Here is a 15,673-nt window from a genome sequence, read left to right on the forward strand (position 1 = left end):
CCCTTAATCTCACTGGTGTGCATAGAGCATTCATTTTGATACATACAGCATTTGGTAATTAAATTGTTACCTTTAAAATGTAGTTAAAGTTTCTGCTTTTAGCTGCTCTCCTTAGGTAACTTTTTGTGACTTGTTTCTTTTTTTTTTTTTTTTTTCCAGATATAGAACGGGGTCTCTCAAACTGGATTAAAGAAGCCTGTTGATATTTTTATTTATACTTTTTTATTTTTGTATTTGACTTAAAGTGCCATGAAAAAATTTGCATATTGCAAGGTGGTCCTTGCCACCTCTTTGGTTTGGGTCCTTCTGGATATGTTTCTATTGCTGTACTTCAGTGAATGCAACAAATGTGATGAGAAAAAAGAACGAGGCCTGCCTGCTGGAGATGGTAAGGTTTCTGCCTGAGTAGTCTTTAAAATACGCTCATTTAAAATTGCTCTCCTTTTTAACATTTGATTTCCCCCCCCCCCCCCAGTATAGCATTACATCAGAATTTAGGTGTTGCAGAATGTTCAATGTTTCCTTGAATGACTAGGGAATAAGCATGTTGATGTATGTTGCAGACTTAAATGCTTAATATGTAGAATTTTAAGCACCAATGTATATAAAAAATAATAAAACTATGCAACAAGCAGTTCAGGAATGTAAGCTATGTTAATATTGTGTAAAACATGTTCTAAGTTTCCACCAGTGAGGAAGCAAAGGCACTGTTAACTTCACTAGACTTGGTGGTAAAACAAACCAAACCAATAACCAGGCTTACTTGTCCCCCTGCCCCTGGAAAAACAAACAAACAAACCCCCAACCAAACCCAAACAACCAAAACACCCTCACGCCCCCAAAAAATCACCAAAAAAACTCACCTAAGCCAAAATTTGCCCAGTGACTATAGCAATAAGGGACAGAGAATGTTGTAATGAAAATAAATTTATGAAAATAAGTAGAATAAACTTGGATGTAAAAGTGACAAATATGAATGCTTATGTATGTAACTTTTCCTTTGAAGTGAGAGGTGTATTATTCAATACTAAAGCTCTTTCGGTAAGCTTTCAGTTTCATTACTGACATTTTAGGTTTTGGGTACTAGTTAGATGAACTGAATGTGGTTGTTTGAAAGCCAGTACCGTTCATGTTGCCAACTTTATTTTAGGGAGGCCATCATAGCTGATCACATGGGAGAAAGGGTTGGTGCAGGGAGAATTCTCATCCCTGCAATGTCTCAGCACAGGCATTTAGAGCTGCAGGCAGCTGCTGCCTCCGGTTCATTTGTGAAACGTCTAATTTTGTAGTACGGTGTCTCCCATCAGAAAGGCTGTATCTGTATGTTTCACTGCTGCTATAGGAAACCTATGCAGTGATGCTCAATGTTAAGTCCAATCAGCCAACTGTACTCAAGATTGATTAATGGTTTCCATCATGAAAAACTTTTTCACCTATTGACATCTGGTATGGACAACTTTGACCTCCCTGGGAAATTTTCTGGAATGTTTTAAGAACAATGTTGCTCTGTTACAGAATAACACTGGGGAGATCTTTAGGAAATGTTAGTTTTGTTCTGTTTTGTGTTTTTTTTTTCCCCATGATGAAAACAGGCCAATAAATCTCCACAGAGAACAAGAATGTATAGGAACGTAGAATTTCTGTGCTTAGTACCTCTGAACTGTTGTTTCCACAACTGCATGCAAACATTTTAAAGAGGTTCTAGTTCATCTGAATTTTGCAGAAGGGACTTAAATTTTCAGTTGCTTGCATTTCATCGTTTGGGTTTCTTTTTCAGTAAGTGGAAAAGAAAGTGACAAGAAAATGAATTAGGGTTATGTAGAAAGTATGTATTTTGTAGGAACTCGGTCTTTTTTTTTTTTTTTTTTTCTTCAGAGGCTGGAAAATTTTTTGAGGATAAGATGATGACTGATATTGTGATGTTAAGGAATGGATCCAGTTTTTGCATTCCCACAAAGCTTTTACACGATGCTAAGCAGATAATTTATGCCAGGCTGCTTTAGAGCTGTCTTGCAAACAGGATTTTTTTTGCTGTTGGCAAACAGCAGTTGAAGTCAATATATATCAAACTTGGTTTGATATATTGATGATGTTGGAAGTTCAGATGACTTTACACATAAAGTCATTGGGGGATCCTTCAGGTGAGGGAAAATCTGCAGTTTTTAAAGATTAGTATTGTGTATGTATTCCCTATGCAACATTAGTTTACTTAGTTGAGTACAGTCTTCATTCTGGCCTTTCCCCAACCTTTGTGTGTGTGTTAAAATCTTTTTAATATCTTCTTGGTTTGTAAACAAACCAACCAACCAACCTACCAACTTTGTATATAGTTTTGTACATTTTTCTTGGCTTTTTTAAACAGCTGACTTGTAGTAAGGTATGTGGAGAAATATGTCTGCTAGAAACCGTGGTTGTAACTGACACTGTGACTCTTCCTTTTAACCTAGTTGCATGCCTGATCTTAGATATTCTCACTTGTTCCAGTAGTTTACTGATTTGGAGTCTGTCGTGGATTTATTCCCACTCAGAATGCCTAGAATCTCCTCAGATAACATTGAGGCTATTTTTTCTGTGAAGCTTTTAGAAAAATCTGCTTTTTCACTTAACTTTTTTCCCCCTATTCATTTCCATAATTGATTTAGTTTTCTTGGTTCAGCATAAATTATGTAAGTGTTCTGAATTTAATAGTCTCTTTGTCCATGTCACTCTGGTATATAGCTTCTCTTTGCAATTTGTGGAAGAATTCCGTGGCATTTAATGAACCTACTTGACATATGAGTAAGTTTTTCTGAAGAATTTGTAAGTTTATTTTAGGCTGTGCTTGCCTAGTTGGAAAAATTAGTCTTCAGATATTTCACCTGGAGCAAAGGATTTTGAGGATATTTTTGGACAGTCCAGGCCTTCATGAAGTCAGAAGGATGTTTTCCTTAGGTTTTTAATACAGAAAATGGAGGGAGTTTCTTTTTCAGGATGACACTTAGAGCAATGGTCTAAATTGCCTTTGGGAAAAAAATCTTTCTCCTTGGTATTGATGGCATACGATACTACCATCTTAAATCATGAGCTTCAGCTTATGTGTCTAGTGTTGGATTGTTATGTATACCGGTGTTATATTTTACAAATTGCTCAAAATAAGAAATAATAAAGGAAGGTGAATCTGTGGAAAAATTGTGAACATGATTATGGGGAACTGTAAGATGAGTGGGATAAAGGTCTTTGTGTCCGCTATCATAGATATTGAGGGTTGGTAGTTGAAATGATGCGAGTGTGGAGGTGGGGGGACAAAAGGTGAAGTGGAAAAGGGACAGGCGCTTACCAGCCTGTAAGTAAGAGAGCTGGGGTGGAGATGTTTGGGAAAAGGGGGCCTGGCATGATGTCTGGGTAGTGTGGGACTGGGGAACTAAAGTGATACCAGAGGAGGGGTAGCTGGAATCTAGTGACTGTAATTGTGTGGGATGATTTGGCCATAGGCTTAAGCCTTTGCCCACCCCCTCCACCATGGTGGAAGAAGACAGCCGTAGCTTCAGGAGGTAGCCTGGGGAAGTGGGATCAGAACACACAGCAGTGTTGATTCCAGCATCCATCCGTGGGAGCTGGGAGGGAGCCTGTGCTTGTCCTGGCTGATACTGCTGCTCTTTCTGCTCCCCACCGTGACCACTCCAGAGAGGGGGGAGGAGGTCAGGGGGAAGCTCTCTCCAGTGCTCAGCTCTGAGGTTCTCACCTATTCTGAGCTACTCAGCTGACCTGGATGGCGTGCACCTCTTGCCCAAACTCTCACAGCTGTTCTTTCTACTGGCACATCTGGGTGGTGGTTCCCTTTTTGTAATTATGTTCATCATTTAAATTCACAAAGAGTAATAGCTGATGGTGGAAGGCTGTTGCTGTAAGTTTAAAGGTTGTTATGAGTTGGGAAGAGAATCACTGAACCTTAATAAGCATCATCTGTGGTATGTAGTAGATTTTTCCAAACCTGAAATTCATAGGGTATCTAGTTGAGCACTGTTGTTTCCAAACGAGGATTTGGCATTGCAATTTAGATTTCACAGCCTGGAATAGAACTTACTGATAAGTGTAAACAAGTTCTAGACTTAAAGAAAGGGTTCAAACCGTTCTCTAACAATGCAGAAAGGGACCATTCCTGTAAACAAAAAATGCCGAGGTAGTACTGTGGTTCTACTAATAAATATTTTTTTTTTTTTGTGTAGCTCTGTCTTATTTCTGTAAGAATCTTGTATGTCAGCTCTGAGGTCTTGACTTAAATGAAGATCAAATGAGTCCTTCCTTACCCCCAGTTATAGGCTTCTTAAAGGTATGACTGGAAAGGAACTTCCAGCTTTGGCACTGATGCGGTTTCTAAATAAACTTCCAAACTCATCCTTTTTCCCTTTTTTTCCCTCAAGGGGTATTCCAGTTGTGTAATAATTAGAAGCCCTGCAAAAAAAAAAAAAAAAAAAAAATCTTTCAGACCTAGGGTTGATTTTGCAAGAGTCTTGTGATCTCAGCTACTTGCTATTTACAATCTTTCCTTGGGGCAATGACAAATTTAAACTAGAACCAGTCATTTTTGTCAAGTGCCAGTTGAGGCCTTGTGTTCTGAATTTTGAATTCTTTGGTAAAGATGGAATATCTAAGTTGTGACTTGGTTCTGAATGTTATCATCTGCATAAAAAATTCCTAAGAAGAAAAGTGAGCAGGTTCAAGATATAAAACACAGATTTAATATTTGAAAATAGGAACTGTTCATCATAAATCAGTCTTGTTCTATTAGGGCTAAGGTATGTGTAAGAGACAAAACTCACCTGAACTTTTACCTGTCAGAACAACTTTCTTGTAAATGTGGTGGTTCCTCCAAAGGTGACTGGACTTGGTGTTTTGGTCAGCTTGCCATTGTTGTGGCCCGTAAAGACATGTCAGGGAAGAATCCATCCCTCTCTCTGGCTTTAGAGTGGTCTTAGATTTTGAAGTATCTGTTTTTCATCAGGCATGTTGCCTGGTAAAAAGGAATTTGTAGTCCATAGTCCATAAAGAGTTCCTGACTCTTAACAAAGATCTGGAAGAGATCAAGCCCTCTTTGAAACTAATGGTTTACTGATACAAATGAGAAATGTCTGGGAAAACATTACTAGATTTCCTGTTGGATCAGGTGATTATTAAGTCATTAATTTAGCTCTGAAACTTGTATCTGTAAATTAAATTACTGTTTGTTAGAAGCATGTCATCAGTATGTGCCTGTAGTCCTTCAAAGGAAGTATCTTTTTCATAGTTAACTGACAAAAGAGCACTGCAGTTTGAATTTTTAACAATGTCTATTAGTCGTTTTGGGAGAATATTGTTGGTTTGTGTTGATATGAAAACTACATGCTTTTGTGGGAAAACAGATTACTGTAAATGCAGAAACCTGAGAGAAGATGGTTTACTCTTCTTGGAAAGTCATCTCTGTGCTTGCACGCCAAGCTTGCCTGTCTTTGCATTTAGTGAGTTCTATAAAATATCTGTGGATCTAGATAGCTGTTGCTGGATTTTTCTGCAGGAGAAGGGAGTACTTTATTTAGGTAAAATGTGTAATCAAGTAGTATATATTTGCTAATGAAATTTAAAAACTCAACTGATGAATTAGTGGAATTTGTACACCTCGATCCAGCTCACTGATGTACTAAACTAGCATCTAACAGCAAGATCTGCAGATGTGAAAGATGAGTTTTCAGTTAATTTAGCTATTCAGTTTAACTGGTTTAGTGCAAGTTAAGAAACAACTGGAAGTATAGATGAAGCATGAAAGTATTTTGTCTTCTAAATAGCAAATATGGTAGGATAAGACATTCATTCTTGAGAATGCTGAAAAACATGGTGAATAATTATTTTTTTTAGCATATAACTATTTTCTGATAGCTTTTGTTTCATCATTTTATGTATGTTGAACACACACGTAATCATTTTCTGTCCAAGTGAACCTATATACTAATTGCTGTGCACTTAATAAAAATAGTTATGGTAGCCTATGTAATAGAACCAAGCTGAATATATAAAATTAAGCCCAAATAATTGCCTTATGGTATACCATAATCTAATGTTGATTACCCCCCAAAGGGCACAAATTCTAGTTTAAAAGGTTATGCAATTGCAAATCAGCCAGTTTTGATGTGGGTTCAATCATACTTTCTTAGGAGGCAAAGATGCAAAGCAAACTGCTTACTCATTTTAGCCCGTGGTTAAAACAAGCGCATAAATCGGTCTGCTCAGGATCTGCTTGGACACACTGATTCTACCAATTTTTAGTGTGTGAGTGGCTGGCTGGCAGCTTCTAATATTATATAGCTCAACTTCCAGTCAAGGAGAGTTTGGTGAAAAGAAAGCATCTCTGTGGTGGGAGGATTTTCTGTGCAAAATGTTACTGCGTTAATGCAACTAATGCAGTTGCTTCAGGTACTTGAAAATGAAAGTTTCTCAAGGAACATGTTGTGCTTGTAACCGATTAGTGCTAAATGCAAACTAGCAAAATGTTTCACTTATTAGTAAGTACGTATTTTAAGTCTTAGCCTTCCATCTTTGCTGAAACACTTGGGCTTTTTTTTTTTTTTAAGATTTTATTTTTATTCTTTACATGGCTATCTGCTCTTGGCATAAGCTATAATTACACAGTGCTGTCCTAGATGCAAATTGAAGATAATTTGAAGTAAGGCTTATTACTGAGGGCTTTGGTACCTTTATTTTAAAATACTTCCTCTGTTTAGGTCTTAAATTACTATTTTTTTAATTAAATTTGTACTGAATTTGTAAAGTAGTAATGTATTTCAAATTCAGTATTGAAGCATTTAAAACATTTCAGTTCAGGAGAAAAGTAAATGGGTATTTGTAAAGAAAGAAAGGGCTTTTTCAATGTTTTGTTTTTTCACTTTTTTGTTTAAAAAACCAAATAATTCAAGAGTCTGGATTCCTTTTTCTCCTTCCTCTCTCGCTCATCAGTTTGATCAGATATTTCATATTTAAGATTTCTTTGGTTTAAACATGTCAAGTGTTTCTGTTTCGAGTACTAATGTTAAACTCCAAAACATAATTATGTTGACTAAAAATAATGTTTGTAAAACCAAGATAAATTATTTCTAAACTGCAAATGCCAATGTCATTCTGTCAAAATGAGAATGTGGAAATAAATGTAAAGTTACAATTTTACTTTAGTTTAATCTTTACTAAAATCCCTGTAAAAGAAAATTCAACTTTTCCTGAAAAGCTTGTGTGTGCAAGAACAGTCTGGGATATAAATGTCTGTTGTTCCAGAGCTTTAACAGTAAAGTGAATTAGGACATGATGATGGATAGATATAAATGCTTACTGTTTTTTCAAATGAATTGTGGCATCTAAGAGTAGCACTTAACTACTTCTGTTAAACTCCCTAATACAAAGATTTGTTTTCACTTCCAAAGCCTTGTGGGTTTAGAAGTGTGTTAAACAGGAACACTCCTACAGTGTAAAATAAAGTATAAACAAACAAAAGCAAGTATAAAAGTAGTTACCGACATTTTATTTATTCTCAGTTCCAGAACCCATACAGAAACCACATGAAGGACCTGGAGAGATGGGGAAGCCTGTGGTCATTCCGAAAGAGGAGCAAGAAAAAATGAAAGAAATGTTTAAAATAAATCAATTTAATTTAATGGCAAGTGAAATGATTGCACTCAACAGATCTTTACCTGATGTCAGGCTAGAAGGGTAAGTGCTTTATGTTGTATTAAAAATGTACTCTAATTAAATGAAGAATGTGCAAAGAGTGACCCAAAACAAGAGTTCAGTTCTGTAAGATACTACTGTTGAAGTGAAAAGTAGGAGGATTTCCTGTCTATATGATACTGATTTGTAAAATAAGATTGAACAGCAGAAACCAGTTTTCTTCAGTGTTATTTAATTTTGAATCTGATTACAAGTATTAAGCCTGTTCGGGGAATAGAAATTAATTTGGTTGAGGGAAAACAAAGTTAACTTAAGACTTGGCATTTCACGAAAAAATTGCTTATTTGAAAAATTCATCCACTACTTGTAATGAGACAGACTAAAATTCTGCATTATATGAAGTAGAAAAGATTTGATGATGAGAAAGAAATACTTTAAAAATTTCTTACCTCATGAAATGTGCAAAGCCTCATTTAGATTACATTATAATGTTTTCTAATATCCATCTGGTTTGTTTTTGGTCTTGCCTCTGAACTATTGATCCTTCCAGAGCTATTTGAGTTATAAGTAATTAAAAAGAAAATTATAGCCTTTTTTTGAATAAAACTAAGATTGCTTTACTCTCCTGAGGCTACTCTGGAAGGGTAGCTGATGACCCCTCTTGTTTATGAAAGGGACTCTCAAGTTAAAGCTCATGAAACAAGATTTTCCGTATCAATTATCTGCATTCTTTTGCAAGAATCAGATGCTATAGAAAACCCATTTCTTGAGAAGCTCTGCTGTTGCTTCTGTATACATGAGGCCTAGCTGCTGGATTAATTTGTTTTCATTTCCTACCTCAGAAGAATGAGATGAAGTTCTGACCGCTTTTCATTTTTAATGAGTGATAAAGGGCTGGTTTGTAGGTACCTTCATCTACTGTAATGAATGTGATCCTATGTAGCATGTGAGTTCCTGGCAGTGCTGGTGTTCTTAATAATTGAGCTATATATTTTTCAAAATAGGATTTCATAAGTTTGAATTAATGTAACTTTTCAATTGATTTTCAGATATATTATTAGTCAGATTTTATGGTCATTACTTGCCTGTTTCTCAGTATAGTGGAAGAATGCAAATCATGAACTTGCAGGATTTTCTTTCAAAACTGACAGATGTTGTTTGGGGGGTTATATCCTTTTCTCTCGTGTTATTGCTCTGATCGTGATTGTAACTTGGCAATGGGATCTCTTGGCATTTATGCAGACTCATATGTAGTGTTTGCCCCTTTTATCACACTCTCTATAGGATAAGAAATTGCCTCACTGTAAAGTGGTGACTTCCACTGTTTAAGAACTTGCAGTTAGCATTCTCAACTTGTTTTAGCTGCAAGGAAAATCATGTTTTGCTAGAGACTATTGTCAAAGCTGGGATGCTAATTTGGGGTGATTTCCGTATGGTTTTTCTGGAGGAGGTGAATGGAAGGAATTAACAAAACTTTGAGGAAATGATAGTTACAACAGTTGGTTATTTGAAAGGTAAATGTGAGTAATGTTTCATTATAACCCTGGGAGTATGAAAGAAACTAATATCATCTGTTCATCAGCATTCATATTGGAAAACTTGCATGTATATATTCTACCATTTTTATAGTGTAAGTACAAAGATAAGAAAATAAATTTGTGTATCTAAAAAGTTGACTTAATCGTAAGCTTTGTGAAGTCTAGACCTTGAATTAACCAAAAATGGAAAGAGAAATTGTTATAAACTATTAAAAATTTATTACCTAAGCATCACTCAAGCTTTTGCAGACAAATGAAATTACAATTTTAAAATCAAGTTGAGCTATGGGAATTTTTTGTCTTGCACACTTGGCCATGCTCTGCAGTTAGTATTTCGCAGTAAGATATGCATTATAAATTTAGTAATGTTAAATTTGTTTCTCTTTTCCATTTGTATGGACACAAGTACTGTCCCTATACTATCTGTGTGAAAGTTGAATCTTAGAATGAAATTTTAGGTAAGGTCTCAGGGCAAAGTTGGATTTTCTGTTTTTGTAAATTGCTGCCAACAATTTTAACACTTATTTGCTGTATGCATTTTTAGTAGATTTTGAGAGAAAAATGGTCCCTAAAATGCTCTTCCTTTTGTCATCTTTTCCATGTGGACTCTATAAGGTTACGCTAATTAAGAAGCTGGGGAGTCTGCTAACATTTTTGCCAGCAAATTTGAGAACAATACTGTGTTTACAATGCAAGGGTATCTTAATCTGTATGTGTGGATTAACATTACTTTCCAAGAACACTGTAGCCATTTTCAGAATTGTGAAAACTATAAATATACTCCAGTGTTGTATGTATGTCTTAGGAAAATAATTATCTGATTACTCAAAATATTCACATCATCAGAAACACTTTCTGCAGCGTTAGTGGAGTTGCTTCTGTTGTAATTTGTTCTATCTATATCCGTGCTAATATGGAAATAGTTTGGGGAGAAGGAGAATGGGTAATTTCTAATTGTTCTTTACCACATTTATGTGCTTACAGCACAGCTGCCAGTAGCACTTTCAATCAAGGTTTTGAAAAAGTGGGATATGTTCAAAGGCACACTTAGCTGTTCAACCATGTAATTATTTTCTTCACAGGTTTTGTGGCTTGCTTCCTTTAATGTGGTGTGGGGGGAAGATGTGACTATTTCAAGTCCTATAATTCTTCGGCGTGTCAGTTCTTCTGAAGTACAGAAGTCTGTAAAAGTTTTCCCTAATGGTTAATCATTCAAAAGCTGGTGGAATTAGGTGTGCCAGGACCAATTTGCCACATGTATTTAATGGGGGTGGCATAACCTGGCAGCTGGAGAGCAGCTTTTGAAGTAGTCTACATTATCCTTCGCATCCATTTCTGGTTCTGCAAAAACCTCCTGTCACCCGTGCGAAGGCAAGCACGTTTGTGTACTTGCTCTGTCCTCGAGGCAGCGGATACCTTCATGGGTTACGTGTTCTCTCTTGCACATCTGCCTCCGGGTGCTCATACATGAATCTCTACAGATGACCCACTTGGGCATCATGTTTATGTTTTGGCCAAGGAATTTTGTTTCCTTACTAGCACAACAAAAATGTGAGCTGTTTTTAATAACTTCTAGGCATTTCTCCAGCTCAGGGAGCTCCTCGGTACAAGACATCTACAGCAGTTGAAATCTGTGTTCTGCTGAGCTGTGCCCCAGCCGTATTAACAGGTTTATATTTATTATTTGGCACAAAATTACTGAGGCACATAGATGGCTTTAAAATCATTGACATATGCCTGAATTGCTAGTCATTTTGTGTCTGCAAATTGTTTGTTGTCCTAACAAAATGATTTGCTTAACTGAAAAAACTAAACCAGAAGTAGTTTTTTTTAGTCTGGATACTTCTCTGAATCTGGACTGGGACATGTTAGTGTAACTAACTAATATAACTGACAGTGACACAAACTCTGGAGGGATGTTGTTGTGGGGGAGCAAGAAGCTTGGTTTTAAGCTGTTAATAGAATAATTCTTGTAAGCACATCGTATTCTGGTCTGTGAATCAGTCATCAAAGTGGGAGTTGATTCACGGTTGCCAGGAAAATATGCAGCTGTGGGCTTGACATGACAGCAAAGAGTAAAAGATGGGTGATTAGGAACACTAGAGTCTTGCCTTGATTTTGCTGAAGATGAGGGAGGCAGTGAATAAAATAGGTGTCAATGACCGAAATAGGTGTTCGGCTGTGCCTGTGTGTCTTAGACCAGTATTGAGGCTGGAAAGTGGCGTGGTTAAATGTGTGAACTTTTTGTGTCGTATGACTTGGTTTTGTTCTCAATGGTGTTTGAGGCAACTTGGAAGCTGATTTGTAAAGTGAAGAATGAGTACTGTGTTCCAAGGCTGAGCTTTCCAGGCTGTAGTCATTATTTAATAATTTGTGGAATATAAAAAACACTTAAGGAGACATTTGGGTCCCTGCTGTGAGAGTTAAAACCCAATTCTGACTTTTTTTACACTAGAAAAGAGCATCTTAAAATGCTCGTCTTTTCCAGGTACAAGTGGTCAAGGCTGGAAACAACAGAGGCATAGCTGGGACAGAATAATGTCGTTCATGTAAGCTCTGGTCCCAACGGGAGCTTGTGATGCAGCACTAGGAGGGTGTCGTGTTTTGCAGGTTGCGATTTCCTGGAAAGGAGATGGGCTTCCCCAAGCAGACCTGCAGCAAGGAGGCACGTGGATAACTTTGAGCTACCTTAGCAACCCTTTCTCCAAGGCTGCAGGTTCTGTAGAACTTGGCATAAAAGGTCTTTCTTGTCATTTTGTTTCTTAGTTGGTATAATTTTGCCAGAGTTAAGGGTATCGGACATCTTATTATACCTCAGTTAGTTCTGTGTAACATTTGGGATCTTTTACCTGTCCTCTTCTCAAACTGTCTGTATTCAGGAAATAGGTATGTTGACTTTTGAGTGGTATATGTAGTGTTAGGGTATAACCAGAGTTTTTAGCCAGATGGCCCTACATATTTGAGTGAACTGGGTCTAAATTAATATGAGCTATGACTTCCACTTAATAGAAAAATAAGATGCAGATCTCTAAGAACTCAATGTTTAACTAGTACAGTAATGTGGTCAGTTTAAGTTATTATTGAAGGCGCTTTAGCTGAATCAAACTACCCTGCCCAGTTCCTGCTGCCAAGCTTACTTTCACAATCGGGAGGAAGCAGACAATTTTTTTTTTTTTTTCTGGCGTTAAAAGCCGTTCTTCTAAGTCTAACTTACATGAATGTTGTGGAGTTTATAGCAATTATACTGGGCTCCTTTCTGAGTAAGTCCTTCACATGACTAATTCTGTAATCTCTTTGCTTAGAAAGAACTGTATTTAGATTTAGACTTGAAATTTAGGCACTTTTAATTATATGATACAATATAATGATTTTCACTTACGGGACTGAAATCTGGTTTTCCTGTGTGTGCTTTAAAAATGTATTGTTGGTTTGAAGCCTGAAATACACTTGTGAGAATACACTGGAATTTGGATTTTTAACTTCTCAAAACAAATTGATTTGCTGTATACTTTAAGATACTACAGTTCAATCATAATAAGACATATTAATAAAATTTACACAATCCATGTGTGAGGAAAATAGTTTGAGTAAACCTGTTAATGGTAAAACTAGTAAAGGCACACATGCAAGAGCATGCTCTTAGAACTCAAATGTGTGACTTTTTTTTTTTTTTTTTTTAAATGGCAGCACTTAAAATATTTACTGCTATGTGAGGCTTGTGAAGGTGTTCTGTCTTTGCTTTTCATTATTTCAATTCAGCAGAAGAGCTAAGGGGGGGTAGTTTTATACTACATATAATCTGGTGTAAATGTGGACTGCAGCCAAAAGAAGTCTTCTCACTGCTTCTGTTGATACTGATCTGATGATTGTGTGGCCTTGGTGTTCAGTGATTGGGTGGAGGATTGTGCACCAAAAAGGGGAAAAAAGTATATTTTGTTGAATCAGCAAACTAAAGCAACACACCCAGCAGCTGTATGATTACCAGATCTAGTGCAAAGAAGGGGATGGGACAGAACTGCAATGGTGAAAAGTGGGATTATTGCTTTTGGCAGCAGCCCACAGTTGCACCAGAAACATATTGGGATAGTATTGGAACATGGGCAGGGGGGAAGCTTTCTTACAGAAAGCGTGTATTAAAATCCCTATAAGGTCCTGGGGATTTAATAGCTCCATAAATTGTGATATGCTTTGTGAACTTTTGGTATTAATTTAGCTCAGGTCATAGTGATGTAAAAGATAATAAAAAAGAGCAAAGTTGTCAGTATAGGTAGTGGAAGACTTCAGAAGTTTTATTCAATGTTTTGTTACAAGCTAGAAATCCAGGCTGTTAATTAACCTGGCATCTGTAAAAGAAATCTGCTGATCTGATGACCAGCAATGTAACTTGCAGCAATGTCATGCTGGAAGTCTGAAAGCATGTGAGGTATTAAAGACTTTACAGTTCTTTCAAGCAGGAATATTTTTTTATCTGGCTTTTGTGGTGCATATAGCTTGTTACTGACCCACTGTAGAATCAACATTTGGAAATGTTCTTGTTCATGTTGACTTAATGAGTTAGCTGGAAGAAATTTCTTATAAATCTTTTTCCTAGAGAAAGTTTAGAGGGGAAAAAAGTCACTTTAAAAATCAGCTTGCTTCCTGTAAACCTTTTTTTATATATAGACATATCTATGCATACATATATACGTGTGTGTCTGTCTATACACACAAACACTTGGCAATCTCATTCTTAGTTTTGAGTGTCTTCCATTTTGGATGAGCAGCCATATCCTGAACTTTATTCAAATCGATAGGTCAAGTATGGAAAATAATTTGGCTAGAGAACCTAAGGTTCAATTTCAGTCTTTGAGGACAGAATTGTTTTTGCTTCTGTCAAGAGGTGCTTTCCTGTGATCACTCTCAGGATAAGGAAAATAGTCAATTGCAGCTAATTATTTTTGTGAAATTCTGCTTGAATTCTGTAACCACAATGGTTTTAAGGACCATTTTGGATTTTGTTTCCAGGGTCTAAAGAAGATTTCTACTTGACTCATGAGATAATGCGACCTTTCTTATATCCAAATCTTTGAGATCAGAAGAAAGGAAAATTTCATACTCTTGATGTCAGGTAAATTATGTCATACTATTGAAGGCAGACATTAAGCAGGCTGGATGGAAATGTTTAAATAAGAATAAGGGATTTCCCTGCATTCAGGTCATCTATTCAGAAAGATTAATTGGAGTTGTGATATGAATTATAGAAATGAAGACCTCTTTCTAAACTGAATTGTTCTGATTTGATTGCAAGAAGCACCTTCAGGGGTAGCATGAAGTTTTGTTCCAACCTTATCTGCAGTGCTTTCTCTTTGGCCACAAGTTAAAACTGTGGTTGTATGCAAAGTCTGTGCATTGAAAAGTGGTTTGGCATGTTACGACATTCAGTGATTCTATCTTTCTCAGAAGTATTGCTTTTAGCCCTTTTAGCTGTGGTGCTTGTGTGTGAAAATGATATCTTTATCCAGCTTGATTGTCTTCAATTTGAGGGCTTGGGGTATTCTTAAAATGTATTTCGGAGGCAGATTTATTAACATCCTTGTTCATAATGATATCATGAGGCTGCTGCTCATATCCAGGAAAGACTAAGCCAGTGTTTACCAGAAACACACCACTTGACTTGAGTGCTGGTGGTTCTTGCTATAGTGTTTTGATGCTTTCTCTGCCACCCCTGCTACAGGGCGTTATCCTCTGATAGAGATGTAGGTCAGACTTAGCAGCTTCAGGGTGACTCTGAGACTTGTTTCAAAACTGTTTTCATCCAATGATTTAAGTAGAGAGGAGTTTTCACGCTGGGCATAGCTGTGCCTCAGCTTTATTACATTAAGTTTACTGCGGACTATAACTTTTGACAAACAGACAGGTAGACAATGAAGTACTGACATTTTACACCACTGCAGCAATATTCATCAGATATCAGTAATTAAAGCCTAAGGTTTCATGAGAGGAGTTCAGATTTTCCGACTTTCTTCTCTGTCGATCTGGCATTAACTTTGGTAACCTCAATAGAAAATAAATGTGTATTTTCAAGTCTAAGGATACTGATGCTTACTTTCAGAGGTTCCAGTATATTTTAATACTGAAGAGTATATTGTTTGTACTGCATCAGTAATATTAAACAGGTTTATTACAGGGGCTGTGCTGTGCAGCATTTCCTCAAAACTTCAGCTCTAACGTGATTTTCAGCAAGACTTGGATTATTCCTTTGTCAAATTTGAAGTTCTGGGGTGCAGCTTATTTATAACTGCAGCTTTTATTTATAACTGTTGTTTGTAGCATGCAAGATAAAAGATTGTACTAAATTTGTAAGATGACTAAATAAGTTTCCTCCCCTTCCCCAATCTGTTGCTAGTACAGCTTTCAAAAAATGCATCGGCACTGCATTATAATACTGCACATATGAGCTCCAGTTTTAGCTGTGCTGGGATTTCCCAACT

At 36.7% G+C, this 15,673-nt stretch overlaps 1 protein-coding gene across 4 annotated transcripts in view; it reads left to right on the forward strand.

The window, feature by feature from the left end:
- GALNT1 (polypeptide N-acetylgalactosaminyltransferase 1) overlaps window positions 1-15,673 on the forward strand; it is a 90,853-nt gene that overhangs the window by 44,340 nt on the left and 30,840 nt on the right. For 3 of the 4 annotated variants that reach the window (XM_082323989.1, XM_082323987.1, XM_082323988.1), the window contains 2 exons: window positions 160-388; window positions 7,533-7,707. In XM_082323989.1, the coding sequence (XP_082180115.1) occupies window positions 250-388; window positions 7,533-7,707 (314 nt within the window). In that variant the 5' untranslated portion in view covers window positions 160-249. Of the gene's footprint in view, window positions 1-159; window positions 389-7,532; window positions 7,708-14,216; window positions 14,311-15,673 lie in introns of those variants that run through there. The other variant, XM_082323990.1, reaches the window with a different exon arrangement.

This window comes from Platalea leucorodia, assembly GCF_965183815.1.
Source record: "Platalea leucorodia genome assembly, chromosome: 1".
Classification (NCBI taxonomy): Eukaryota; Metazoa; Chordata; class Aves; order Pelecaniformes; family Threskiornithidae; genus Platalea; species Platalea leucorodia.